The sequence below is a fragment of the Podarcis melisellensis genome, assembly GCF_964234715.1.
Source record: "Podarcis melisellensis genome assembly, chromosome: 4".
NCBI classification, from domain to species: domain Eukaryota; kingdom Metazoa; phylum Chordata; class Lepidosauria; order Squamata; family Lacertidae; genus Podarcis; species Podarcis melisellensis.
In genome coordinates this window covers 45,136,299-45,164,295 of record NC_138531.1, presented here as the reverse complement: position 1 = coordinate 45,164,295, position 27,997 = coordinate 45,136,299, and the positions used below count along the sequence as shown (strand labels likewise).

Here is a 27,997-nt window from a genome sequence, read left to right as displayed (position 1 = left end):
AGGATCTTTGCATTGGGTCACCCCAAATTCACCATCAGATCACATAGCATGTCCATGGCTACAGCCTGCCCCCCCAAAATCACACACCCACTGTTGCCTGGGGCTGCAATGGTGCAAAAACGTGGTTACAAAACATGGATCCACAGGGATCCTCAGGATCTTTGCATTGGGTCACCCCAAATTCACCATCAGATCACATAGCATGTCCATGGCTACAGCCTGCCCCCCAAAAATCACACACCCACTGTTGCCTGTGGCTGCAATGGTGCAAAAACGTGGTTACAAAGCATGGATCCACAGGGATTCTCAGGATTTTTGCATTGGGTCACCCCAAATTCACCATCAGATCACATGTCTGTGGCCACAGCATGAAGCACAAAAATGATACATCATTAATATTCACCGCCCACGGCGGCAGCCAATCGGCTGCCGCAAAGGGCGGGCCCTCACAGGTTCACTTAAGGTCGGGGCAGCCCGGGGCTCGCCCCTTTAGTTCCCCCAGCAGCAGCGGTTTGGAGGTCTTGGCCCCCCCCCAATATTTTTTATAAGTCGGTATGGGCCCCCCCAATATTTTTTATAAGTCGGCGCCCCTGCCCAGTAGTGATGTATGGAAGTGAGAGCTGGACTATAAAGAAGGCTGATCGCCGAAGAATTGATGCCTTTGAATTATGGTGCTGGAGGAGACTCTTGAGGGTCCCATGGACTGCAAGAAGATCAAACCTCTCCATACTGAAGGAAATCAGCCCGGAGTGCTCACTGGAAGGACAGATTGTGAAGCTGAGGCTCCAGTACTTTGGCCACCTCATGAGAAGAGAAGACTCCCTGGAAAAGACCCTGATGTTGGGAAAGATGGAGGGCACAAGGAGAAGGGGGCGACAGAGGACGAGATGGTTGGATAGTGTTTTCGAGGCTACCAGCATGAGTTTGACCAAACTGCGGGAGGCAGTAGAGGACAGAGGTGCCTGGCGTTCTCTGGTCCATGGGGTCACGAAGAGTCGGACATGACTAAATGACTCAACAACAACAAGAAATGGATGCCTCTGCCATAAAAACCATAAAAACCAAATGTGATAGAGACACCCACATGCTTGTTCAAGGTTAACAGTTACTCACGTGTAAGGAGAGGAAAATAGGGTGGCTACTACTACCATTGCTGATAAATGGTTACTATAGAGATGCCACACCATGTTAGTGATAGAAAATGGAACAGAGATCTCTATAGCCAATCTAATAAATCATTAATTTGCTGGGTAACAAATTTAAGGTTCAGCACCAGTTAAATAAAATTGTGTGCAATTTCTTATGTATGCTCCATTCCAAATATTAGTAGAGTGACTTTAACGTTTGTTGATTTAAATAGGAATACGAAGCCACTCCCAATATTGCCAATGAAGCTGTTTGTTTCAAATATTGCTTCAGATGAAATTTGATGCCAGCATATAGATGCTCAGAACTACATTCATGATTTTTGTTAAACGTATCAAAACTTGATGGGCTTCTTCAAAAATCCTCAGCTGTTTGGCTGAGAAAGAACTCCCAAATGTTCTTTGAACATTGCCATAAATTTCGCAATGCTGTGTTTTGCATGGGTTTGGGCTATGGAGTAGGTCTCATCATTTTGCTATACATACTGCAACATAAAGGTAACATCTGAAGGCAGAATCTGATAAATCTGCTGTTTCTTACCTCTTGGCATTAATTTATTGATCTAATAAATTGATATTTGGCCTGTCAGGGAAAACCTCACAAGCTGCACATTTAAATTATCTGAATGCAAATTGCCTCCATTTTTGGACTGGTTTACTGTTTACTACAAAGCAGAAGAATGCCAGGGATTTTATCTCCTTGTGAAATTGAGAAATAAACTTTTAGCACTCATCAATTTGCATGAAGCATTAGCAAAGGCATGTTTTTAATAGTAAGGGATGCCACTTGAATATGTTTTGGGACAGCTAGCAAGGCAGGCTTTTCAAGCCACTGAATTATTTTCCAGCCCATTAATCCAAGACACAGAAAACCAGTTTCGCCCTTCCTTCCCTTTTAAAAAAAACCTTCAAATCAAGCTGTCAAACTCAAGTAGGCACCTATCCCGGCCTGCCTTTGATAGCTGCATCTGCAAAAATTGCAAGAGGTAATCCAGTCTGTAAAAAAATTGTAGAACAACAGGTTCTTTTGCAGTTGGTGACCTATTCTCACAATAATTTTCTTGCCATCATAGTTTTGTTATAGATTATCTCCCTATGCTATTTAGTGGAACCACTTCTCATGGGGTGTCTGAGGCTAAGTTGGGTTGCCTTTGCAACTGAGGATTGCATGTACTGACGACAGCCAAGCCCAAGCCATTAAGATCACTGCAGGGAATAGCCTGGGCTGACTGTTCCCCTGACAGTGCCAAGCACTGCAAACTCAAGTTGCAAGCAGGCTAGTAGTAGCCTTTTATAACTTAGGCTATGTACACATTAGCAATCTGCAACACAACAAGGTTGTTCCCTCCTGCCGCCATTCAAGTCGCTTTATTACATTGCTGTGCACACTAGGGACAGGGCAGGGTTTTCTTCACCCAGCATGTATTACAGTGGTACCTCGGGTTATGTACTTAATTCATTCGGAGGTTAGTTCTTAACCTGAAACTGTTCTTAACCTGAAGCACCACTTTAAAGCTAATGGGGCCTCCTGCTGCTGCCACGCCGCTGGAGCATGATTTCTGTTCTCATCCTGAAGCAAAGTTCTTAACCAGAAGCACTATTTCTGGGTTAGCGGAGTCTGTAACTTGAAGCTTATGTAACCTGAAGCATATGTAACCCAAGGTACCACTGTACTTGATATGTTTCCACATACAGAACTCCAATTCTCTTAAGCTTTTTATGGTACTGAGACCAAGAGAGGATCCACACCATACATTTAAAGCACATTCAATGCTCATTTAAAACACATGGCTTCCCACAAAGGATCCTTTGAACTGTACTTTGTTAAGGGTTCTGGTAACTGTAGTTCTTTGAGGGGGAAACTGCACTTCACAGGATACATCCAGGAAGCCGTGTGCTTTATATGTACATCAAATGTGCTTTAAATGTATGGTGTGGATTTGCCAAAGGGGAACTTTGACTAGCATGAGGTCTGTAGAAAGAACCGTCGTGTGTTCTACCACAGTAACATCTGGTATGCTTTGTTCTTATGTGTCAGGAAAATGTTGCCCTGGAGGGCAAGAAAAAGAACCATTAATACCATCAAGAATGCTTCTTCTTGACTAAAAAACTGTTCCATTAGTAAAAATGAGCACAGGTCATTTAAAAAACGCACAAAATAAATTGAGTGGTTGTGAATATGTAATAGGTTCTTCTTTACCTCAGTTAGTTTTCTAAGCTATATGCCATTTGTCTGCTGAAGTAGCCAGCTGTTGAAGCAAAGAATATGAATGAACACATACATATTCTCTAATTTGTTTCACAAAATCCAACTTCTCATTTTCACCTTTGTTTGCTTGACTTGGTATAAATGGCATCATAAATACATTCTATTTAAGTTTCCTCCTGATTTTTATATTGACTTTTTCATATGTCTTATTCACCTAGCATGAGTCAGATAAAACAATTTGGCTTGAGTTCAATACAGTGTTGTTTTGTTCTGAAGGTCAACCCATGAACAAGGAAGAGCAGTTTCTCATTATTTTCTATTGCCACTCCAAACAGTCTTTATTAAAGTCTTTCAAGCAATGTGTGACCTCTGTTTCAATACTTCTCACAGATTTCACAGGCTGTTGCTACCACTCAGACATCACTAACACAGACAACAGTGATGGAAACTGTAACTATGGTGACCACCAGAGAGCAAATCCTGGTTAAGCATGCTAAAGAGGAACTCCCACCACCACCGCCCCACAAGAAGAGGCAAATAGTTGTGGATTCTGAAATTAGGAAAAGGTGAGGACTGGGGAAAGCGCTTAAATGAGGGAACATTTTTTCATCAACATTATTAAAAAATAGAAGTATTTATATACTGCAATATCAGGACAGTGTAAATATTGAAGATTTAAATTAAAGTGCAAATGTTTAAATGTTTAATGTTATCTTTTAAATCAGTGGTATATTCTTTTCTGTAAAGCAGGCTTTGTTTCTTACTGGGTTACCTGATAATTTTAATGTTTTATATAATCTTTCTCATGACATAAAAATCACATCTGGAAATCTAGCAGAATGTTCAGCGCTCATTTCCATGTTAATTGCTTCCAGAAAAAAATCTGCTTGCAACCCCATTATCCTGTAAAATTGTGGGAGTGTTGTGCTGTAATTTCCCTGCAGTTTTTACGGATCATGCCACCCACCCATGGTTCAAACGAGACATAAAGGTGAAAAGACTATCGTAACTACACGAAAAACAGAAGACTCTAGTCTGCACTGAGGTGGTATTCTAGCATATGGTTATTTCCTGCCATTGTCAAAGGGGAACAGAATCATGCATGTGCCTAAAGGGTGATAACATGTCTGATGACGTTCACTGTTGTGTCCCATCATGCTCACTGATGTGAATGGAATTTAGTGTGACATGACAGTATATTGCTCAAAAAGCCACAGTTCCACCATGCAACAGGTGATCCAGTGTAAAAGGAACATTAGAAACCAGGGCAGAGGCAAGCATTACAAGCAGGAATACTAATACAATAATCCCCACGTCTGAATCAAGAATCACCAGCAGGATGACATCACAAACACATTTAGCTGTGTGATGATTCCAACAAAGGCAATAATATTTGGCTGCCTTCGCCTTTCACATGCAACCACTGGGGCTGCACCTAGTATAGTACCATTACAGGGCGTTTCCACCTGGATGCCTGTGCCTTGGCTAATGCAATATTTGGTTGGAGGGTCCTACAGCAGATCCTACCACCTGAATACCTGCAGCCTTCTCACTCTAGTAAGGTTGGCTGTTGTACTTTCCATCCTGCTGACTGAATACTGGGAATGGGGGGAAAGTACAGTTGTGCTTACCTGAAGTGTAGTTTTCCATAGTTAGCTTGACTGCATGTCCAGTTATAGTCACCCCTTAGTTACATTGTGAGGTAGGATTTTCTTTCTTCTATGACTCCTGGTTTTCTCAAGCTTGCCGAGTCTGCAAACTGCATCATGGGAGCCCCACCTCCCCAAAGGTTGCTGCCTCCCTTCCACTGAGATGAGGAGGCAACAACCTGACCTTCTGCTGGGAATGGGATACTACATTTCAGGTAAGTACAAGTGTGCTTTTTCTGCCTTGAGTTCCACAATGAAAGAGCCTCTGAAACAAATGAAGATAAGAAAGAAAGACTGTATTGTGCCAGGCCCTTTGTTTTGCTTAGGAACACTGGAAGGGGATAAGAGTAGGACGGAGACAGAAACAATAGCTGTGGTTTACAATTAAGTTACTATCTTCAACCACTGGATGGACTAGGCATGTCTGAAATTCAAATTAATATGGACCATGAGAACCAACTGTAAAAAGCTAAATATGTTTTGAGCCTCTTTTACATGCAGGATGACTGCAAGTCTCCATATGTCTTTAATAACATTGCTCTTGTATTCAAACCTCCCATGAAAAGGAGAACAAAAGAGGGTGCAGCTGCAGCAGTTTTTTATTCTGGATCAACCTAGCTTCAAAGCATCAGTCATGCAGACCTAAAACTGCTTCAAAACATCTAGTGCAGACCTTAAAACTTGCCCATCATCAATCATGGCTTTCCCAAAGTGAACTCTGGGGGATTGCAGTTCTGAAAGGGGACTAAGGACCGCTTGCAGATAAATCTCACAAACCTTGCCAAACATTCTCTTTTTTCTTGACAACTCTTTTACCCAGTAAAATAAATGCCAATCGAGATATAGCATGAATGCAGAGCTCAGTATGAAGTAAAATATTATGTTATTTATAGTTACTATAGTATTATTTCATTTTCATTTTTACACTGCGTTTTTAAAAAACATTTCTGTATGAGGGACGGGTGAGGATTTACATTTTTCCCTGAATGCTTCAGTGGTTCAGGATGTGAGGATTGAGGAGGAGGACTCTCCTCCTCTAGAAACTGGAAACTGCCTTCCCAGTCCTGGAGGAGATGCTTTTCCAGCGTTCCTGCAAGAAGAATAGAAAATCACTGATGAACACAAGATTTTTCTTTCTTCACCTGGGGCATCCCAGAAGAAGAAATTTCCCACAGAAATTTCTACTACTTTTTTTATTCTTCCTGCTGTTGAATAAGCTAAAATACTAGATGTGGTTTTTTTTTTAATTCTACCCTCTGATACTTACAACCTCTTTTTAGACCATAGCTAAAGTTGCTCTGTACATATAATATGCCATGTCACTGTACAAAGACTGTTTGTCAGAGCGTCATTGTAGATAACTCTGGATCAGAAACTAGCTGCCAAGCCTTTTGAAAAAGGAGATGTATATTTAAAGCAGGATAGGTGCTCCATCTAGTGTCTTCTCATTTAGTGAATTTTAGATAAATATCTTGTTCTCTTTACAAAATAAACAGCTGATTTCAGTACAGCCAAAATAAAATATACTTTTAAATACAGTAATATGACTAAAGCTACTGATTTAATGTGCTCTGAATTTTTGCTCTTCGGCTCCTACTGAAAATCATGCAGCAATATTTTCACGCTCCATACAGTACCACTTTGCTCAAAACAATAAACAGTAGCTGACAGCCAGACTCCGACAATTTGAATCAGGAACAGTCTAGTAGAATATTTCAGCCATAGGCAACTGCATATGATTCATGAGCCATATGTTATTGGAAATATTCTACTGTGATCTTGCACTTTCTAGTTATGTCTCTAGATAGGCTGGATATGTGGCTCCTTGTCACACCACAGCTTCTCCCTTCAGGGTTATGTGTTGTATCATAGCTGTAGTCACTTACCTGTTTGTTTTCTGGAGGATTGTTCCTAGAAGGCCTCTGCAGAAAGGAGGGAGAGAGAATGATACAAGTAGTGAGGAACAGGGAAAAGAAGAGAGAATATGAAATTTTAAAGAGAATATGAAATTTCAGCAATAAGAAATGAACAGAAGAATTGGAACTGAAGACCTTAAGTGCTTGCTTTTTGCTGTTGACCAGATAACTTGAACTCTCTGCATTATCTATGCAGCATGGGATTTTTATTACTTTTACCTAAAGTGGTCTCCTTTTTGGAGTGACAGACGTGTTTTTTAAAGGCCTGTTTTTCCCTCAATACACCTTTTTAAAATTGTTTTTTAATTGTTTCCTATCTGGTCAAATTCAGATTTTTAAGAACCTCATTTTTTAATTTGTATGAAATACTGTATACACCTGATTTTTTCAAGTCAAACTGCAAGCATCTCTTAATAAGGGCCTTAAGATTTTTTTAAAAAAGAACCAGGAAAATGGAGGAAGGAGAGGAAGCAAATGGAAACAAAAGATGAATTGATTTCCTTCAATACTTGCCTACTGTGTCCTCCTTTATTAGAGACAAAACTACGTTATGTTGATCTGGCAATGCTTACATGGAAAGCGTCTCATCATACTTACCATGTAGACTGCTCTAATGACAAAGAGAAATGTCAGTCACTTCCTGGTTGTTTGAATATATTGTATTGGGCAATATAAACAAATGCAACAAGGAACTGTGGGCAGGCCTAACCTGTACTAGCAAGCAGAAAATACTGTGCCCACTGCTAAGTACCAGACCATCACAGAGCAAATCTCTCAACCAAACTGTTGTGAATGGAGGCAAACCCATCTTCCCATAAAGAGAAGCCATAGGTGTGTGGCCTGACAGATGCCAGTCACACACACACCCCGGTCATTGTTCAGGTGTCACCTGCCATGCCCCATGAGCTCCACACAAAGCAGCCCCCTCCAAACCAGTTGCCAATAGGAGATGGTTAGTCAAGTGCCCTCCACACAATGTGTCTCAGGGTACTGGCCGTTATCTAAACCTCTTACCTGCCCATACTAAGTGCCAAACAAACCAAGCAACCAAACTGAACCCTATCCCACCATAAGCAGATCAAATTAAGAATGAAATAGCTGAAAAGAAGATCACCTCAAATTCAGGATACTCAGCACCATTTGGCAACTGGGTAAGCCCACTCTGATCAAGGGTGAGAGGGCAGGATGCTACTGCAAAGCAGAGAAGAAAGACTCAGGTGTTGAGCAAGCTGCTATATGCCAGCTCCTCCCCCTGAAGTTATTGGCCCATCGGCAATGGGTGGAGGCCCCCTCCTTCACACAAGACTTCCTTATTGGACTGGAGCAAACCCACTCCTAGCTGAAGGTAGGGAGTTACCTTATTACATATACTGGGGTAGGGGGGGAAACTACATTAAAATAACTTAAAATCCCACCTTAAACCCTGAAATTCAGCATGTGAAACTGGAGTTGTATCTGTACTACAGGCAGAGCAACCCCTTAAATTAGAATGCATTTATACATTTCTAAAAGGCCTGCTATATTGACAGATTGTGTGATATATTCAGGAACACAGACTATTTAAAGCCTTTTTGTGTGTGTGTCTGTAATTATGATAGCTCTTTTTCAGTTTTAATTCATACTTCTGGTTTAAACATCTGGTGTTAGCTTTAGTATGTCTTAGAAATATCCTGTGTGTTTTTCTTTTTCTTTTTCTCTCCCTCTTAGGTTTGATGCTGATACAACAGAGCTTCACAGCTGGATGACCCGCTCAGAAGCTGTACTCCAGAGCCCAGAGTTTGCAATATACCGAAAAGAAGGGAACCTGTCAGACCTCAGAGAAAGAGTTAATGTAGGAAAATATTCATATACTTAATAATTTATATTAGAATCACAGAAAAAGTTTGCTAGAAAACCCTGTCTCTTGAAGTACAACTTGTGTTTGACTATTTACCACCCATTGTTAAACAACCATGTGTTGCTCTTTAGCCTGAGTTTGAGAAAGGGAAATTTTTAACTCAAAGCTTCACTGTCACCCATCCTAGCTGCATTGTTTGTATACAGGACAGGGTGAGTGCTACGAAATGTAAAACTCACTGTTTGCAGCTTTGACAAACATCCAAGGCAATGCATAAAAACGAGGAGAGTAAATGCTATTTTTCAAAACATGAATTATGAAAAATCGTGCCCATGAGTTGACATATCATATCCATTAATGGATATGATATGCAACTATGAGCTGATATAGTTGAATGGATGGTACATGGGTCAGGGAGAGTGCACCTCTCGGTGTCAGGTGCTGGGGGCAAGAACACAAGGCAGTCATGTCCTGTGCATATGGCCAGCCACTGTTAGAAACAGAATCTGGACTAGCAGATCCATCAAAGCAATGTTTTGGTTCCAGCCCTCCTCCTTCTTGAGGGTAGAAATGAATATATCTGCCAGGATTTTTAATCATCAAGCACTTTTACAACTGGCTTGTAAAAACATAAACCCAAAAAGCCATGTTATGCATAATTCAGTACAGCTATGCCTTTAAATGTGGTGGATCAGTAAATATTCCTGCACATGATGTTTGAAGGAACCCGTGTGTTTACATACACAGCTAATTTTGTAAAAATGCAGAACGAGATACTACATGCACAGCTTGGTGTTTCCTGAAATCCTGTTTTCTGTGTGGCCTACATTTTCAAAGTAGTGTTACTATTGTGCACTTTTCATTATCATGCTATCTCAGTGGTTTCCACAAACTACCTAATTGGAAACTGTATTTTGTTTGTTTAGAAAACTATGTGCATTTGATATTTCAGTCCAGTAGGTTTGTTAGCTAGCCTGTGGGACTTGAACTACTCTATCTAGCCTTAAAAAAGTAAAGGTAAAGGGAACCCTGACCATTAGGTCCAGTCGTGGACGACACTGGGGTTTATTAGCTTAATAATTCAGAACCTGAGCTTTTCCTCCATGGCAGCAGAAAGATTGTATGCCTTTTTGAAAGTTTCCTTCCAGCACACCTGCTAAAGAAGCAGAAATCCTGTGCTGCCTTGTCCCGATTCTAGTAATCAGATCTGCAAGGTTGTGTGGAACATTGCAGAGTACCAACATTTCATCTTTTATCATCTCCTTTTATGCTTTTTAATATTCCTCTGCTATGAGAACAACATTTTATACTTATGAAAAATCAGATGTATAAAGCAATGATCTGAATTATTCATGTTCACTTTTTATATAAAATAAATAATCCCTTGAAAATATTTAATAATATGAGTTGCTGAATAATTGTAATGTACACTTTCAATATCTGAGGCTTACCTTGGCCTTGGGTAGAACTGCTCACATGGGACAAGTAAGATTTGCTTCCTGATGAGTTGCTTCCTTGCCACTATTCAGCAGGTAAGATTTTAGCTCAGTCCAGAAAGGACTCAGCATATTTTGAATTGCTAGGTTGGCAGGAGCTGGGACCGAACAATAGGAGCTCACCCCATCGTGGGGCCTTGAACTGCTGATTGGCAAGTCCAAGTGGTGTAGTGGTTTAAACCACAGGGCCATCCGTGTCCCTTATTAGCTGTAAAAGGGACAGCTATTGTTTGTTTTAAACATAGTTATGCAACCATGAGCGCTAGGTTCTTGTTCATCAGGTTATAACTCATTTTTAAATGTCTTCCTTGTGAAATAGTCAACTATTGCTCTCATGTTGCAGGCCATCGAACGAGAAAAGCCTGAGAAGTACAGGAAACTCCAAGATGCAAGCAGATCAGCTGAGGCCCTGGTGGAACAGATGGTGAATGGTAATTACATGGCAGTTGATTTAGATAATCTTCTTAGGGATTTGATAAAACACACAAGTTCATATTTTTCACATGAATTATATTAGCAAAGCACTTTGTGAAGGAACAGTTAAGTAAAGTAAGTTTGTATTTTTCGTATGTTTCTTTTGAATGATATATTTTAATTAGAAAAGGAGAAACACTTGAAATTTAGCACCATGTGCTGAGACATAGTTCAAAATTATTTCTCCCCCCCCCCAAAAAAAAATAGGGTCCAGGCTATTAGCAAGCTGGTCTCAATCCTCATATATGAATTCAGTTCACAGTCCCATTTTTTGGTCTTAAGCTTTGGAACTGAATTTGTTTATCATCTTAAAACTTGAGGAAACTAGATTAAAAGTTAAATTATCTGAAAAGGATTAGACCTTATTTTTAGTGTGTGTCACTTTGATCATATGGCTTTCCTGTAGTTTCTTCAACTTGTCTCCTTTACCCCATAATAGTATGCTTTTCTTCTTTCCTTTAAGTGTTTGTATCCACTTGTTCCTGCCTGCCAACCTACCTTTTTTACTTTATCTGTCTCTTCTCTCAGTCTGTGCATCTACCACCAACAATATTTTCAAGACCAGTTTTTACAATCCTATTTACCATCTCTGTGCATTTTGCTTCCCATTAAATATATAATTCAAAGATCAGTTTCTCTGATGGGCAGTTATATGGGCAGTTACCATATAATGTTTATTGTTCCCCTTTGATTGTGAATTGGATTTTTTAAAAAAAGAAAATCTAATTTATTAAATACCTAGGCTGTTCTTATGCACTAAATAACAGAGTGCAAAGAGTACAGATCTAACTGTTATATCTTGGAGTAGATTTCTAGGTCTTTTACTCTTCTACATACAGAAACAAACTGGCAAGATAGCATCTTTCATTGCACATTTAGAGGGCCTGGGATATGCTGTGTAGCACAGCTGTGCCCTACCATAGAGCGGTATAGTTATAGAGATATGATGGCCCGGCACACACACACACCACACACAGAGAGAGAAAATTGGGGAAATGTCCCCCATCATTTTTCTACGTGACCTTCCTATTTCTGGGTGTGGCCAGTGGACTCAGTAGGGATCCTAAGTGGGCTGCCCTCACTGTCATCCTATCCCTCAATATCTTCTGCCTGGGATAGTTGCCTCAGTCTGCCCAATGGTAGGGTTAGCTCTGAGTAGTGCATGTGCGGTAATGCTGAGGACCAAGCACCAATTGTTGCCTTAGCTTCTGCTAAGTGTCCTGCTGTTAAGATAAAATAATTGATTGGCTTAGCAGCATACGAAGCTGCCTTGTACTGTGTAGCCCAATGTTGTCTTCTCTGACCACCAGTGGCTCTTTCACATCACCTGCTATCTGATAGAGCTAAATTGAGATGCTGGGGATTGAACCCAGAGCCTTCTGCATATAAAACACACATTGTGATCTTGTGCTATAGCTCCTTCTCTGTTATGCCAGCTGTCTAGGAAGCCTTTACAGTTGAAAGTTTTCTCATTTAAAACATCAACAAGACTTTATGTGTGAGTATTGTTGAAGTACCTTCCATCCTGATACCAGTGTAGCATTTTGTAGAAATATGAATGGATGATTGGTTGTTATGACAGATTACAACAAAGTTCTTGTTGTACTGAAATAGATGCTCCCTGAATATATTATGTTAGGAGGCATCAAAATGAGTACAAAGTGAATTTGTAATGATATGACACATAATGAGGATGAAATCTGGTATATTCATTCCAAGTATCCTTGGAAGTTGAGAGCTAAAACTTATTGCTCTACATTGAAACTATGGCTAATGAAGAACGCATTTGACAAAGTATACTTCACATTAAGTGGCATTTCAGAAGACTTTGTATATAAGGTGCTGAACAATTAAAATTATTTTAACACAATTTGATATGCACAGTACACAAGGTAATAAAATTAATGAAGGCACTTCAGGTACTGATCTCTATGTCCTTTGGGGACAATGTATTTATTCACTGCCGATATCAGGGGTTGTTCTGAATATAAAATGTGAAACGATTTATGAGCCATTAACCTTGAAATTATAATATATTACCACAGAATTGGTATTGTATTATTCATCATGCCTGATGTTGATGGAAAGAGTTATGTACCTGCTTAACAATGGTGGCAACGTTTCCCCCCCAAAATTATGTATTCAGGAAGGACTAGTGGTTAGTGCAAAGCAACTCTGTTATGTAATATAACTTGCAATAAACCATGAAATTAAACCATTATACTCAATTAAATCAGCTTAAATTTGCACACACACACCCGATATTTAAAGTTATTACACTCATCCTTGCAGAGCAATCCTATGCACGTCTATTCAAAAAGTATGGTCTTAATTATATGTTATGCAAAATACTTGGCTTGCAGCCATATTAGGTTTTTTAAAAATAATAATTTAAAAATCCTAGTTAAGGGTTTCCCAATTTCCCTCAAGACTATAGTGTACAAGCAGAGGAGTTTGATCCTTTGTCATCTGAGATCCTGATAAAAATTGCCATTAGTAAAAGAAAAGAAATACTCGGGTGCCAATGGAAGCATCCCCCTCTCCCATATTGTAAACTGCAGCACCAGGACATGATTTCCATTAGCGGTCATGTTTGGGATGGTAAGGTTTAAACCTCCATTCTCTGCATGCTACAGTCCCAGTGGAAATCAGAGGGCCCTACACCTTGGATTATTTTTTTTATAAATATCTTACTTGATTTTCAGGTGAAGCCTAAATCTCATTGAATTCAATTAAGGATTGTATCCTTAATTTGCCCTTAGGGAGACAGAAGGCTTAAGCCAGGCTGCTGGATTAGATGGGCCATTGGCCTGATCCAGCCAGGCTCTTTTTGTACAGCTTAGTGATACCTGCATTAGCAATCAAGAGCATGAGCAAAACTTCAGCCTTATGTAATGCTGGCTCCCCTCCCCTTTGCCTGCATGGCCGCCAGAAGGACTGCTGCAGCATTTCATTTCGCTTTCACAGAATCCCAGTTTAGGTTTAGGATCAGAGTTCTTCTTGACCTAGATTAAGGTTACCAGATGCCCCCATTTCCCAGGGACAGTCCCCAGATTTCCAAATCAGTCCCCATACAAAATCCATTGAAGTTGAAAAGTGTCCCGGGATTCATTGAAATAAATCTGGTACAGTAACCTTAACCTAGATAGGCTACCTTCCCAGGTTGACGAGCCCCACCTTCCCCTCTTTTGGGATATGATAAGGGAACCAGGATATGACATTTTATGTGGATAATGAGGAAGAGGGGATCATGGCAACCTTTACTACCCATTGGTGTGTTCCCAACTGGACAGTTTCTGGATATTCTATTTTACTGAGAATGTAGCAAAATAATGATTAGGGTATAAAAAAATGTTTTATATACAATGCAGTAATCAAAGACTTCCAGATATACAGTTCTAGGATTTCCCCAACATCACTGCCTTTGATATTATATTGTGTTAACATTTGCTCTTGCAAATGCTGTTCATCATTCTCTTCCTTGTTGGCATCCTGTGATTTGGGATGGTCTGGCGTTTGCTCTGTGGGCTCTTTGTACTCTGTGTTTCCTGCTTGCTGTCCTTTCTCTGACCCTTTTGATTTGTAATCTGTGAGGATGTAAATTAGCAAATTGTACCTCTGTTATCTGGGGCAATTACTTGGTGTATTGAACTTCCAAAATAGTCATAATAATGTTTTTCTATGTAGTATATGTAGGGCTTTGGCAATATTCACCCTGTTCCTAGTACATGTTTGAATACATACTGTACTAGTTTACATTTGCTGCCTGGTGGAAACATTTGTCTTCTTTTTCTGTGTAACTTCCCATTTCACACAATTGATTTCATTAGTTCTACATTATCTTATCCTAATGCTTCATTTTTGCAGTGCAGTTCATCTTAGCAATAATACTTTCCTAGACTTTTACAGGGGCATTAAAATCCTCTCTCCACTAACGCACAACATCTGTATGTTCAGGATCATTTCTTTGATGATAAATCATTTGTCGGTTTTATGAGATTTCTGATAGAGAAATAGGGTTGTTAAATTTCTTCTTTTTTTATCCACTGTGACCTAAAAATAAACGTTTTAAACTTCTCTCTCTCCCCCCCTCCCCCAAATCTTTCCTTCCTTCCTTTCTAGAGGGGCTTAATGCTGACAACATCAAACAAGCCTCAGAGCAATTGAACAATCGCTGGATTGAGTTCTGTCAGTTGCTGAGTGAAAGACTAGCATGGCTGGAGTACCAAAATAACATCATTGCCTTCTACTCCCAGCTGCAGCAATTGGAGCAGACAGTAATTACTGCTGAAAACTGGCTGAAAGCACAACCCACACCAACGGCAGATCCTGGTGCAGTGAAAACACAGCTAGATAAGTGCAAGGTTAGGAATTCTGTCCTGGTCTTTGCAGTATTGTGCTGCATACATATTGCTGCATCTCCTTTAGGTCTAACAATCAGGTTTTTTCTGCAGAGTGGGAAAAAGGAAATTTGTATTTTACTGTTCAGCTATATTGGCAGTCCTATAAGAGGATCAAGAAACAGGGCCTGCTCACATATTGGCATTTTCAGCTTGTCACTGGGCTGTGTTGGCATAGTGGTGCAATGTATTTTATTTGAACAGGTGGTGCTCCACGCAAATGTTCTATATGGATTTCCCCATTTTCATGCTTCCATCATGAAAATTAGAGCGTCAAATTGTACACAAACTTTCACATGAGCACCACACTCCTACATGTCTTATGCTGGCCTCATGTATGTACAGTGTGATCCCATGAGATCTGCCCCATATAGACTATTCCACAATTCTCTTTTTTCATACTTCCCTTAGTAATGACCATTCAGCAATAGTGAAGGGCAGCAGCAAATGTCGTGCATGACCTCCAACCACGGCACACAAAAGCCGATGCAAAATTTCAGTTCCATATTGCATTTTAATATCTGCCTTTCTTGCTCTTCTGCTGGGAATGCAAGTTAAATGGGGAAGGGGAAGGAGTGAGAAGTAATAAGCATGTTATGAATGAGAAGCTATGGCAAACAGAGGCACGCCTACCATTTTCCTGCTAAAGGAGATCAAGGTGGCTTTGACAGATACCTAGAGCATCTCACAATGGACACTGTGGAGACTCTTGAATGATGCATAAGGGATTGAAAATACAGGGAAAGGGAAAGTGATATGTTTTATGCAAATGGAAATTGTCTACACTAGGTAAATATTACAATTCTATCTTCAATGTCTATGGGTGGATTGTAGGTGGCTCTTAGATCTCATTTGATAATTAGTACAAAACTTTGTGGTGTGGTGATTAGACTATCTGCCCATTTGCACTATACATTTAAAACAGTACTGTACCACTTGAAGCAGTCGTGGTTCCCCCCCCCCCCAAGAAAAAATCCTGGGAACTGTGGTTTATTAAGGGTTTGGAAAATAGTTAGGTAAAGGTAAAGGAACCCCTGACCATTAGGTCCAGTCATGACTGACTCTGGGGTTGCGGCACTTATCTCACTTAATTGGCCGAGGGAGCTGGCCTGGTGTACAGCTTCCGGGTCATGTGGCCAGCATGACTAAGCCGCTTCTGGCGAACCAGAGCAGCACACGGAAACGCCGTTTATGTTCCCGTCGGAGCGGTACCTATTTATCTACTTGCACTTTGATGTGCATTCGAACTGCTAGATTGGCAGGAGCAGGGACCGAACAACGGGAACTCACCCCGTCGCAGGGATTCGAACCGCCAACCTTCTGATTGGCAAGTCCTAGGCTGAGTGGTTTAATCCACAGCGCTACCCATGTCCCATTGGAAAATAGTTAGGAGACCCCTATTCCCATCACAGAGCTACAATTCCAGAGTTCCCTGAGAAGAGGGTTTGACTACTAAACTACTCTGCCTGCCCAGAGAACATTGCAATAAACAAGTCTTGGCTATCTTTGTCCAAGAATGGCTGTAGTTGGCATACCAGTTGTAGCTGGTAAAAAACACGCCTAGCCATTGATGCCATCTGAGCTTCCAATGACAAAAATGTTTTTGAATGAGAGAAATATAGACTTCATCAGGCATTTTAAGTAAGTTTTCTGATTTTATGGGTAGTTTTAAGTGGTTTTATTTTTATCGCATCTTTTTCTTACTGTACAACACCATATACAGATGTGAAGTGGTATATAACTTATTGAAATAAAATAAATTAATGCATTCTTATTTTTAAAATATATTTATATATTATTATACAGGATGAAGTCATCCACTTATCAACCCTTCAGCCTCAGATAGAAAAACTAAAGGTTCAAAGCAAAGCATTAAAAGAGAAACAACAAGGTCCAATGTTTCTAGAAGCAGATCTTGTTGCTTTTACCAACCACTTCAATCAAGTTTATGATGATGTGAGAGCTAGAGAAAAGCATCTACAAAGAAGTAAGTGTTACTGTTATTTATACCTCATTGCCTCCCAAAAATCTGTGAAACAAAGCAGACATTTAATTTGACATGTGTGTGTGTGTGTGTGTGTGTGTGTGTGAAAATGGGTTCTATCCAAAATAGTACACATCCCATCAGCACAAGGATTTTCACTTGTATGTCAAGGCCCCCAAGCCACCCCCAGGAGAATAAAGACACAAAGACGCAGAATTTAAGGTTAATGTTAATGGGCAAATTTAGGCCACAACTTTATTGGTTACAGAATGTGATGCCCCCTTGAATCAGCATTATTATTCTTTAAATCTTGTTTGTAGTGTAAATTACAATACATTCTGCGCATTTACCTACAGTGTTCTGTGGAATATGCAAAAGAGTTTTATTAATAGTGTAGCTAATTTAGAGAAACAAAGCTGGTTCCTGTATGTAAGGGAAAGTGTTAGCAAGCAGGAGAAAGGATGAGACTTTTGCAGATGTTGATATATGTTGGGACTAAGTTTGTGGTTAGTCTGAATTCTTGTGATAGCTTTATAAAGTTTCACTAAATGCTTGTACTTTTGAAATACTGTTTTTCAATTGTTGAGTACAACATTTTGCTTTATTTATATGGTTAGGAAGAAAACCAAAGTGTTGCCTTTCTGTGTGGTTTGAAGTGTATCTCATGTTCTGTCTTGAAAGAAAAATCATACTTTTAAACTTTTACATAATACTAGCTCCTTCTAGTGGCTGTTGCAGATGTACTGACTGATCCATGCCTGAGGAAACTCAGATGCTAGGAACTGCATGTTTCAAACAATAAAGCTATGCTTACTAATAGGCAATGTAGCTTATATTGCACATTTAAAACAATCATTTTTTGCCATCAGAAAAGGAAGTGCATTATTCTGAAAAGGTGTGGAAAATTTTCCTTCATAATTCTGAAGCTATAGCAGTCAATTTTTCTCATTTCCTGTTTCCAAAATTTAAATGAAGGCTATAATCTCGACACCAAAATGAGGTTTCAAACTGGCATCTACTGGCAATCCTAAAACATATAGGTTGGTGACTATTTCACTGACATACCTTGTGCCCTGTTTTTGCATCAGATTAGCGTTCTAAAAGTTAGTAACTGTCAGGGAACTGACATCTAAAGCGCCGGAGGCGCAAAGGCTCACTGAGGGTGAGAGAGCAGTAGCAGCGGAAGAGGGAACCAGTAGAGGGCGAGCAAGAACTCCAAGGGAAAGTGAGTCGGAGGGATGGCTCAGAGACGCTTCAAGCGAAACCAGTGGGGAGGTCTCAGGACCTCCTATAGGGACACCCACACCTCGACGGAAACTGTCACGCCGAGAGGCCAGACGACGTGTTTCCGTTAAGGAGCTTTTATGTTGGAAACGTTTCCGAAAGCAGCCACTTTCGGATTCTACTAGTGATTGACGCAGCCATGCTGGAGGGGCTCCGTCACAGGCAGAGGTTTGAAAGCCTGATCAAACTCTGAGGGACTTGCATTTTACGCACAAGCAGCTCATCGTCCCATCACAGCAATCCGAAAGTGCCACCGAAAGCCAGCTTGTGCAGGGAGAAGCATCATGAGCAATCCAGCCGGAACCGGGGAAGCAGGAGCAGCTGGAGGAGGTCCAAGCCTGGAAGAAAGGTACAGGGCGTTGGAGATCCAGTTGGCGCTGCAAACGGCGAGGCTTGAGGAGAGGAGGGCTCAGGATGCAGAAAAGGGAAAGGAGAAAACCACCCCGCTCGCCAGAAAGGTGCCAGGATTGGTGCAGAAATTCGGGGGGGATCCCAGGAACTATCATGCCTTTAGAACAGAGATGCAATACGCTCTAAACTTGCAGTTTGATGACTTCCCCGATGAGGAATCGCGAGTGGCGTATGTGATTGGCCATCTCGAATCCGGGGCGAAAGATTGGGTTAGACCCCTGATGGCAGCGAATAATGAGATCTTAAAGGACACGAGGAAGTTTTTTCGTGCCATGGACCTGATGTTTTCCAGCGATATTGAGCAGGGGGTGGTGCGAAGGCAGTTAATGGCTTGCCAGCAAGGAAGCAGATCTGTCCGTGAGTACTGGACTGAATTTACCATGTTGATTCACAAATTGGGGTGGGACCTATCGGCGGAGCCCATCCAAATGCTTTTCGAAGAGGGGCTTTCTTCAACCGTCAAAGATGAGCTTTCCCGGGGCCCCAGGGCGGAGTCTATGGACCAGTTAACCAAATCTGCGCTGGCCATAGGAGCGCGCCAGGAGGCGAGGGCTATGGAAAAGCGGGAAGGGAAAGGAGACCGTTGGAGGGAGTTCCGCATTCCAGACATTCCAGAGCCACCTTTCCCGCCGGCAGAGCCGATGGAAGTTGGAACAGCGCGGGCGCGCGCAGTTTCAAATCCCAGTGAAGGGCGGAAAAAGGAGGGAAAGAGCGCCAAGAGATGTTATCTCTGCCAACAGCCAGGGCACTTTGCCAGAGTTTGCCCACAAAGAAAGGAATGGCAAGGGATGGCAGGAGCTGTTGGGGGAAAGGAAGAGGAAGGCAAGGAGCAAGTAAAAGCCAACGCCTGGCTGCCACCGTTGGGGCACAGCAGCCAGGCCAAAGAGCAATGAAAGTGCCCATGCCAGAACCCCCCAGACCCGCTTTAGTGATAGAGGTGTTACTAGAACTGCCAAACGGACACCCACTAAAGGTCAAGGCGCTTTTGGATTCAGGCAGCTCCTGTAATTTCATGAGTAAGGAGTTTGCAGCTGAGCACCAGATACAGACTATCCCTTTAAGTAACCCCTTGCAGGTGACTACGATTGACGGCAGAGAGCTGTTGGGGGGAGAAGTTAGCCAACAGACTGTCCCGATGATAATGAGAGTGGCAAGGCACACCGAACAGATAGCGTTTAATGTGGCCATCCTGGGAGGAGCGCCCATCATTTTGGGGATGAGCTGGCTGGCGCTACACGATCCGCTAGTGGGCTGGCATCAGAGGGTGGTCTCCTTTGGGTCAGCGCATTGCCTAGAACACTGCAAGGAGGGGAAGGTTTCGGGAGGAGACAGAGTCACCCTAGCGGGGATGGAAGTCATGGACAAAGGGAAGGTGCCCCCGCAATACGCAGATCTGAGCAACGTATTCAGCGAAAGGGAAGCAGACAAACTGCCACCGCATAGACCCTTTGACTGTCAAATCAACCTACTCCCAGGGGGCCAACTCCCAGTAGGCAAGCTGTACGCCATGTCAGACAGGGAGATGCAGGAGCTGAGGGAGTTCATTGACAAAAACTTGAAGCGAGGTTTCATCAGAGAGTCCCGAGCGGTGGGGGGCAGCCCAGTGTTCTTTGTGGACAAAAAGAACACAGACAAACCGAGACTGGTGTGTGACTTCAGGGCCCTCAATGCAGTGTCGGAGCCCCTGGCTTTCCCTATGCCCCGAATTGATGACATTTTGACCAGAGTAAGGAAGGAAAAGATTTTTACAAAACTGGACCTGCGGGGGGCGTACAATCTGATACGCATAAGGAAGGGAGATGAATGGAAGACCACCATGTTTACCCCGTTGGGAGCCTTTGAATACCTCGTTATGCCCTTCGGTCTACAAGGGGGCTCCGCGTGTTTTCAAGCTTTTATAAACCACGTTCTGGGACCTTTGCTCTACAAGAATTGTGTGGCCTTTTTAGACGACGTGTTGGTGTATTCGGAAAATGAGGAACAGCATGTGAGGGACGTTCGAGAAGTGTTGGGCAGGCTGCAAGCCAACCAGCTGTGGGTGAAACTGGAGAAGTGCCAGTTTCATACCAAGGAGGTGGAATTCCTGGGGTACCGCTTGTCAGACAAGGGATTGGCCATGGATCCAGGCAAGGTCCAAGCGGTACTGGAATGGAAGACACCGAAGACCAAGAAGGACGTGCAAAGATTCTTGGGATTTGGGAACTTTTATCGGAAGTTCATCAAGAACTTTGCCCACTTGACGGCGCCCATCACCGACTGTCTCAGCAGCAAGAAGAAATTTGTTTGGACGGCAGAGGCGGATCGAGCCTTTGAAGAACTGAAAAGGGCTTTCGCCTCGGAAGAACAACTTCTGCATGTGGATTTACGAAAACCCATGAGAGTGGAAACAGATGCATCCGACCGGGCGGTAGGGGCGGTCCTTCTTCAACCGGGGAGGAGTGCGTCGGAGTGGAGACCGTGTGCCTTCTTCTCGCGGAAGCTGAATAAGTCCGAGAGGAATTACACGGTGTATGACAGGGAACTACTTGCCATTCACGAAGCATTCCGGAGGTGGAGACATTTATTAATTGGGGCACAACACAAGGTGCAAGTGTGCACCGACCACAAAAATTTAGAGTATTGGAGAACAGCTCGAGTGCTCAACCAACGACAAGTGAGATGGGCACAGGAATTCTCCAAATTTAACTTTGAGATTTGTTATGTGCCAGGCCCAGAAAACGTCAGGGCGGACGCGCTCTCACGCAAACCAGAATATTGGGAAGGGGAGGGGGTGATCGAAGAGAGACATGTCATCCCGGAGGACCGCTGGGTGTGTGGGGCGGCGATGGTGGGGCAACGAGAACTGGTGGAGGAAACGGAAAATGATGAATATGCTCAGGATAAGCTCAGAGGTCTCAGGGGGGAGGGCGAGAGCCCCGGAGGTTTTGAGGAAAGAAATGGGGCATTGTATTACAAAGGGGCACTGTATATACCCGAAGGTGAATTGAGGGGGAGAGTACTCAAGCAGTTGCATGATAGCCCCACGGCGGGACATTTTGGGCAACACAAGACCATGTGGTTGGTTACCAGGGAATTTTGGTGGCCTAAGGTGAGGGAAGATGTAAGGGAGTATGTAAGAGGGTGTGACCAATGTCAGCGAGCCAAAGGGGAAAGAAGGGCGCCGGCAGGGTTATTAGAACCTTTACCCACACCAGAACGGCCTTGGGAAGCGATATCAATAGATTTTATGACGGATCTGCCAAGGTCCAAGGGGAAAACAGCCATCATGGTAGTAGTAGACCTGTTAACTAAGATGTGCCACTTTGTAGCATGCTCACATGCAGTCACAGCGGAAGAAACGGCGAAGTTGTTTGTGGAACATATCTTTAGGTTGCACGGGGCTCCCTCGAGGGTGATCTCAGATCGAGGCAAACAATTTACTTCCAGGTTCTGGAGGAAGCTCATGAGCTTGTTACACGTGGAAGTCAATTTTTCAACTGCCCGGCACCCTGAAACCAACGGGCAGGCGGAAAGGGCAAATGGCATTCTTCAACAATATCTTAGGTGTTATGTCAATGACAGAGAGAACGATTGGGTCGAAAAGTTGGCGTTGGCAGAATTTGCCTACAATAATGCGGAGAATGTGTCCACAGGGATGAGTCCCTTTTTGGCTAATTACGGGTGTCACCCCAGGGCATTTCCAGGGGAAGGAGGGGAGAGATGGAGCGTCCCAGCGGCTGAACATTTTGTAGAAGAGATGGAAGCCATCCATCAGCAGCTCCAGCTCAACTTAGAAAGGGCTAAGGCACAATATAAGAAGCAGGCAGACAAGAACAGAAGGGAAGGTGAAACCATAAGGGTGGGGGATCAAGTGTGGTTGTCAACCCAAGGGTTGCCGTTCAAAGGGGGTTGTAAGAAACTGAGGCCCAGAAGATTGGGACCCTTTGAGGTGATTCAGCAGGTCAACCCGGTAGCTTTCAAACTCCGATTACCCAATCACATGAAATTGCACCCAGTGTTCCACAGGTCGTTACTGTCACCATACAGGGGAGGAGGTGAAGGGGAGCACGTCAGGGGACCAGCCTTGGAAGAGAGGGAACGCCGCAACCATGTAGCGGAAATCCTCGATTCCAGGTGGAAGGGAAATCAGGTGGAGTATTTAGTGGCGTGGGAAGGGGAACCGGAGTCAGAAAACACCTGGGTAAGTGCGCAGGAAGTCAATGACGAGGTTTTAACAGAAACGTTCCATCAAAGGTTCCCGAGGAAACCTCAGCCGATAGCAAGGTTTAGGAGGGAGTATTTCGGCACCACCGATGAGGAAGAGGAAATGGAAGGGTTCGCGGAGTCGGAGTTGGAAGAGGGAGTGGACTCTGATGACGAAGAGTACCTAGAGAGTAGGAACAGCAACAAGTGGAAGGAAGTGTTCGCGACGTCGGAAGATGAGGGAGGTTCTTTCAAGGGTTTTACCTCCTCACCGCCAGTAGGAGAGGAGACGGGAGGGGGTGAAGGGGGCCCTGGAGGGGAGGTGGATGTCAGGGAACTGACATCTAAAGCGCCGGAGGCGCAAAGGCTCACTGAGGGTGAGAGAGCAGTAGCAGCGGAAGAGGGAACCAGTAGAGGGCGAGCAAGAACTCCAAGGGAAAGTGAGTCGGAGGGATGGCTCAGAGACGCTTCAAGCGAAACCAGTGGGGAGGTCTCAGGACCTCCTATAGGGACACCCACACCTCGACGGAAACTGTCACGCCGAGAGGCCAGACGACGTGTTTCCGTTAAGGAGCTTTTATGTTGGAAACGTTTCCGAAAGCAGCCACTTTCGGATTCTACTAGTGATTGACGCAGCCATGCTGGAGGGTCTCCGTCACAGGCAGAGGTTTGAAAGCCTGATCAAACTCTGAGGGACTTGCATTTTACGCACAAGCAGCTCATCGTCCCATCACAGTAACCATTTTCATTGGACAACTGCACAGGGTAATTATCATGACTTATTTCCTAAGTATGATTTAGAAAATTTGAGAATTATGAAGGCTCCATGTTAGAATATAATCAAGTAGATTTTTCCCCTCACCCCGTCGTTTTCATGCTAGTTATTGAACAGTTAATTTAACCTTTTTTTTTGTCTGTGAAAATGTACTGAGAAGCTGAAACTAGTATTTGGGACTGGTTTGCTGAGAAGACATAATTTTTCTATCAGTTGTGCTTCGTATGTAGCCATGAACTCTACTTCTAGAAAACCCTGTATCAGTCAAAAAGAGCATATAAAGCATGTAACAAAAATGTTAATATTTTACTTTCTTTCATTTTTTTTGTTTTCAGAAGTTTGAAGAACATACCTATTTTAAACATTTTTGGTTTGCATTAAAGTTCTTGTGAGTAGGACACTCTGCTCATGGAACACTTCCATTGGAGAATAAGGGGGAGCATGATTTTTCACTGATTCCTCCTTCCATTGTAGCTCACTGTATCTCCCCAAACTGTTCTGGAGGTGTGGAGGAGCTGAGGTGGCATGTGGGTGGGAGCTGCAGAGAGAATGGAAGTCAGAAATTGCCTCCTTTCTCCAGTGAGATCCTCCATTGGATCTCACCCTCCGTTTTGCAAATAGGAAACATTTTTCACGGAAGAGCAGCTCTGAATCTGATCCTTTGTATACATTTTAATAGTATTCTGCTTCTTAATAATGGCTCATATATAACATAACACAGAATGCTGTGGTAAGGATATTTTGTACAAACATTGTGTAGGAAAATTAAAAATATTGTGTCACATTATTGCTAGCAGTGCAATTTATACTTTAGGCCTCAAGCAGTTTGAAGCATTATACTTTGCAGCAATAGTTTTTGTTAAAAATACTGAATGCTCTTTTGAATTATTCTGTTGCAACATGATTCTTTTTTGCTGAATTTATCACTTTTTTAGATAATATTTCCTAGGCTGCATTGTCGGATACAGATGAAAGTGGCTTATATTTTGCAACACAAATACAATCTCATTTTCTTGATTAATTATTTTCTCTTTAAAAGGAGAAACCAATTGTGAAATTTATTAGATAATATCTTCTTTTCTATCCCTGCTCTATATTTTTTCCAGTAACATATGCAAACTACTATCCATGAAAAGCTTTTCAGCAATCATCCAGTACACTATAATAAAGCAAGTGATGTTTGTTTTCATATAAATAATTTAGAAGAAAAACTCCAGTGAATAACCTCAGTGAATGCTCTTTATTCAACTTCTTCTACCATAGTAGTACATCAGATAAACTTATTAAACTAGTAGCTGGGCATATATTATGTTTTGTCATTGTGTTGGTTTTCAAATTCTGCAATATGTTGTTAAAATTGTGGGGAATAGATAGAAAAGTGTGTGTGTGTGTGTTTCCCATGCCTATGAAACATCAGGAAATTTGCACTGCCTTTGTTACTGCCATTACCACACATTAATATGAAGTCACATTAGGTGCTATGTAGGACCACAGAAGTGACAAAGAGCCTGTTCTGAGAAGTTAGAATCTACAGGCCTATAAGTACATTACATATGCAAAATCTGTTTACAGCAACCAAACACTTGGTTTTCTGAAAGAAATTCTTTATCTCTTTACTGTGTTGGAGAGCCATAGCTCTTTTATTCAACTACAGTTACAAAGGTTTCTCTGGGTAAAAAAAGTATATTTAAATTGATTTTAATACAGTAGGTGTATTGGCTTGTACAGTAGGTGTGCAGTAAGATGTACAAGGCAAAAGTGAGGAAGAGGACAGGGTGAAATAAAGGACAGTAAAATGGCCTGACAGAGAAGTCATAGGTGGCATATGCTGCAGAAACGAGGAAGCTACAGTGGTTCAGAAAAGATTTTGGTGAAGAAGTTACTTGTGAATAGGAATCCGAAAGTTGAAAGAGGGAGACTTGAAGAAGATGGAAAAGCCTCTTCTGGGTAGTGAAGTGTGAATATCCTGTTATCTGTCCTGAATCTATTTAAGAGTTCCAATCAAATGTTCACAAAGGCTCAAGTGTTCACAAGGCACTTGCAAATTAGGCACTCCTCATGGCTGAATGCCTGGAGCAGAGGAAGGTGGCATAGGCAGGTAATTTCAGGCCTTGGTGGAATATATTTTCCCGGTGGGAACTGTGAATACAAGTCCCAAGATCCGAGTGGCAGGATAGAGATGCTTCACACATAACTTCCATTTTGAAGAATATAAATCTGATGTTTTCTTCTCAGCAAAAATGATGCATGAGCATCAATTTATTGCTAAGTATTCTGGTGAGAAAAAGATGCTACACCAGGACCTGGATCTGGCTTTCCCTTGTCTTGTCCTGCCCCATAGTAAACATCTGGAGAATGAGGCATGCAGCAGCTGATTCCAAGTCAAGACCACCATAGCTTTTATTACAACTCCTCTGCTCACCTTAGTCTTACCCACAAGTGCTTGATGTTTATCTAAGGTATCAAAGCTTATGCAAGTGGCTTCGCTCTCAGTCTCATGAAATTCCTATTTACAGGCATGCACTATCCTGCACCGATACATTATGTTGTCATAGGTGAATGAAGCACATTAAACAGCATAGCAGTAACACATCAAGTGACCAGGTTGTGACAGGTTTATGTTTAATGTTTCCCCCCTTATTTATTTCTGGTCCTTTGCAACTGTCTCTGGACTGCACCCCCTAGAACAAGTGTGGGGAGCCTTTGGCCCTTCGGATATTGTTGTACTCCCATCAGCCCCAGCAAGCATGGCCAATGGCCAGGGATGACAGGTAGTTCAGCAGCATCTGGAGGACCCAAATTCATTCACACCTGCAGCTGTTCGGTGGTTTTCTAAAAGTGCACACAAATATTTCTATTTCTCTGTCCAACATATTTACATAACCTAGGCAGGCACCCCTGGAAAGCTGACAGACCCTGCGTAAGCAGCTCATCCCATGGGGTTGATCTGCGACACTATCTTCCCAGCAGAGGGGTTTTAGCCATTTGCCAAGAAGGACAACAGGCAAGGCAGCAGGGAGGTCAGTGTGGTGGTGTGGATGCACTTTCAGGAGCGCCAAATCGGCTCCTTTGCTACACTCGCACTGCACCAATGTCCTTGTTGTCTTGCCCCTCTCCCTCCTGGTCAGCACTAGTGACACATCTCTGAAAAGCTAGTCTTGGAGGCTTCACTCTACCCAGTAACTGCTTCTGAATCCAGGCAATTGCTCAATTTGCCTCTATGGCTGGCAAGCCCTGGGCATAGGAAACAGAATAGCAGAAGGGTCAGGACTGACTGAAAACTGTTTATAAGGATCCAGGATAATGCAAAATCGATCAGATTTTAGGTGTTAATTGGGAATACTTCTAAGAGAATAGGGTCTTCTATAGCTATGCCTCTCAAGGCTAAGCAGAGAAAAGGCAAGTCTTCTGAATTAACTTTGTGAAGCTGTTATATACAGTTACAGATTGGCATTCCAGATCTGTAGTATGCTTTTACAGTTAATATTGTATGACCAAATGTCAGAAAATGGATTATTTCCAACTTGTGTTCCTCACTTTGAGTTCTACAGCTACAATTAGAACTACCGTTGAAAGCAGAAAGTGTCTGCTTCACTCTCATGCAAGCCACATCCTATTGAAATCAATGGCAACATTCCAGTTGGCTTGAATGGATCTTTATTTTATACCCTAGTGAGTTGCTGGTGCCTCCACAGATGTTAACCTATTTTAAGGCATCTGCAATGCCATTCTAATGGGGGCAGTTTAATAAAATGCTATGTTAATGTTCTAATCTAAACATTTAACAGATGTCCCAAAGAGAAGATTGCTTTTATAGATACTCTGAATACAATAACATGAACCATAAAAAGGATATTGGCACTTTCAGTAATAGTTTTTAAAACAGACTCCAATTCTAAATAACATGAGATGTGAGAATATGAGAAATATTCTTGGGCCAGCCTGTTGATTCTAAAATTAAACTTTTTCATGTTATAATCTGAGGCAACATGCTGATTACATTATGCTGTCGGAAGCCCTGGGGGGTGGGCACTGCACAGCCCACAAAGTGAGACAAATCTCTCCTGGTGTCTTCCTTGTGGAGCGCAGCCCAGGACGTTCATAACTCTTCAGTTCCACAGCAGCAATGTTGCAGCAGCGACACATATCCGAAAATATGTGCACACTCAAACAGCAGAGTAAAGCTGGAAGTTGAGGTGATGAGGTGTGACATCTAAATTATATTTATTAGGCAA

The 27,997-nt window shown here is 42.3% G+C and overlaps 1 protein-coding gene across 10 annotated transcripts in view; it reads left to right on the top strand.

The window, feature by feature from the left end:
- Window positions 1–27,997, top strand: part of DMD (dystrophin) — a 1,007,479-nt gene that overhangs the window by 403,392 nt on the left and 576,090 nt on the right. For all 10 annotated transcript variants that reach the window (XM_081908923.1, XM_081908930.1, XM_081908919.1 and 7 more), the window contains 5 exons: window positions 3,745–3,920; window positions 8,627–8,750; window positions 10,596–10,683; window positions 14,849–15,090; window positions 16,933–17,113. In XM_081908923.1, coding sequence (XP_081765049.1) covers window positions 3,745–3,920; window positions 8,627–8,750; window positions 10,596–10,683; window positions 14,849–15,090; window positions 16,933–17,113 — 811 coding nt within the window. The remainder of the gene's footprint in view (window positions 1–3,744; window positions 3,921–8,626; window positions 8,751–10,595; window positions 10,684–14,848; window positions 15,091–16,932; window positions 17,114–27,997) is intronic.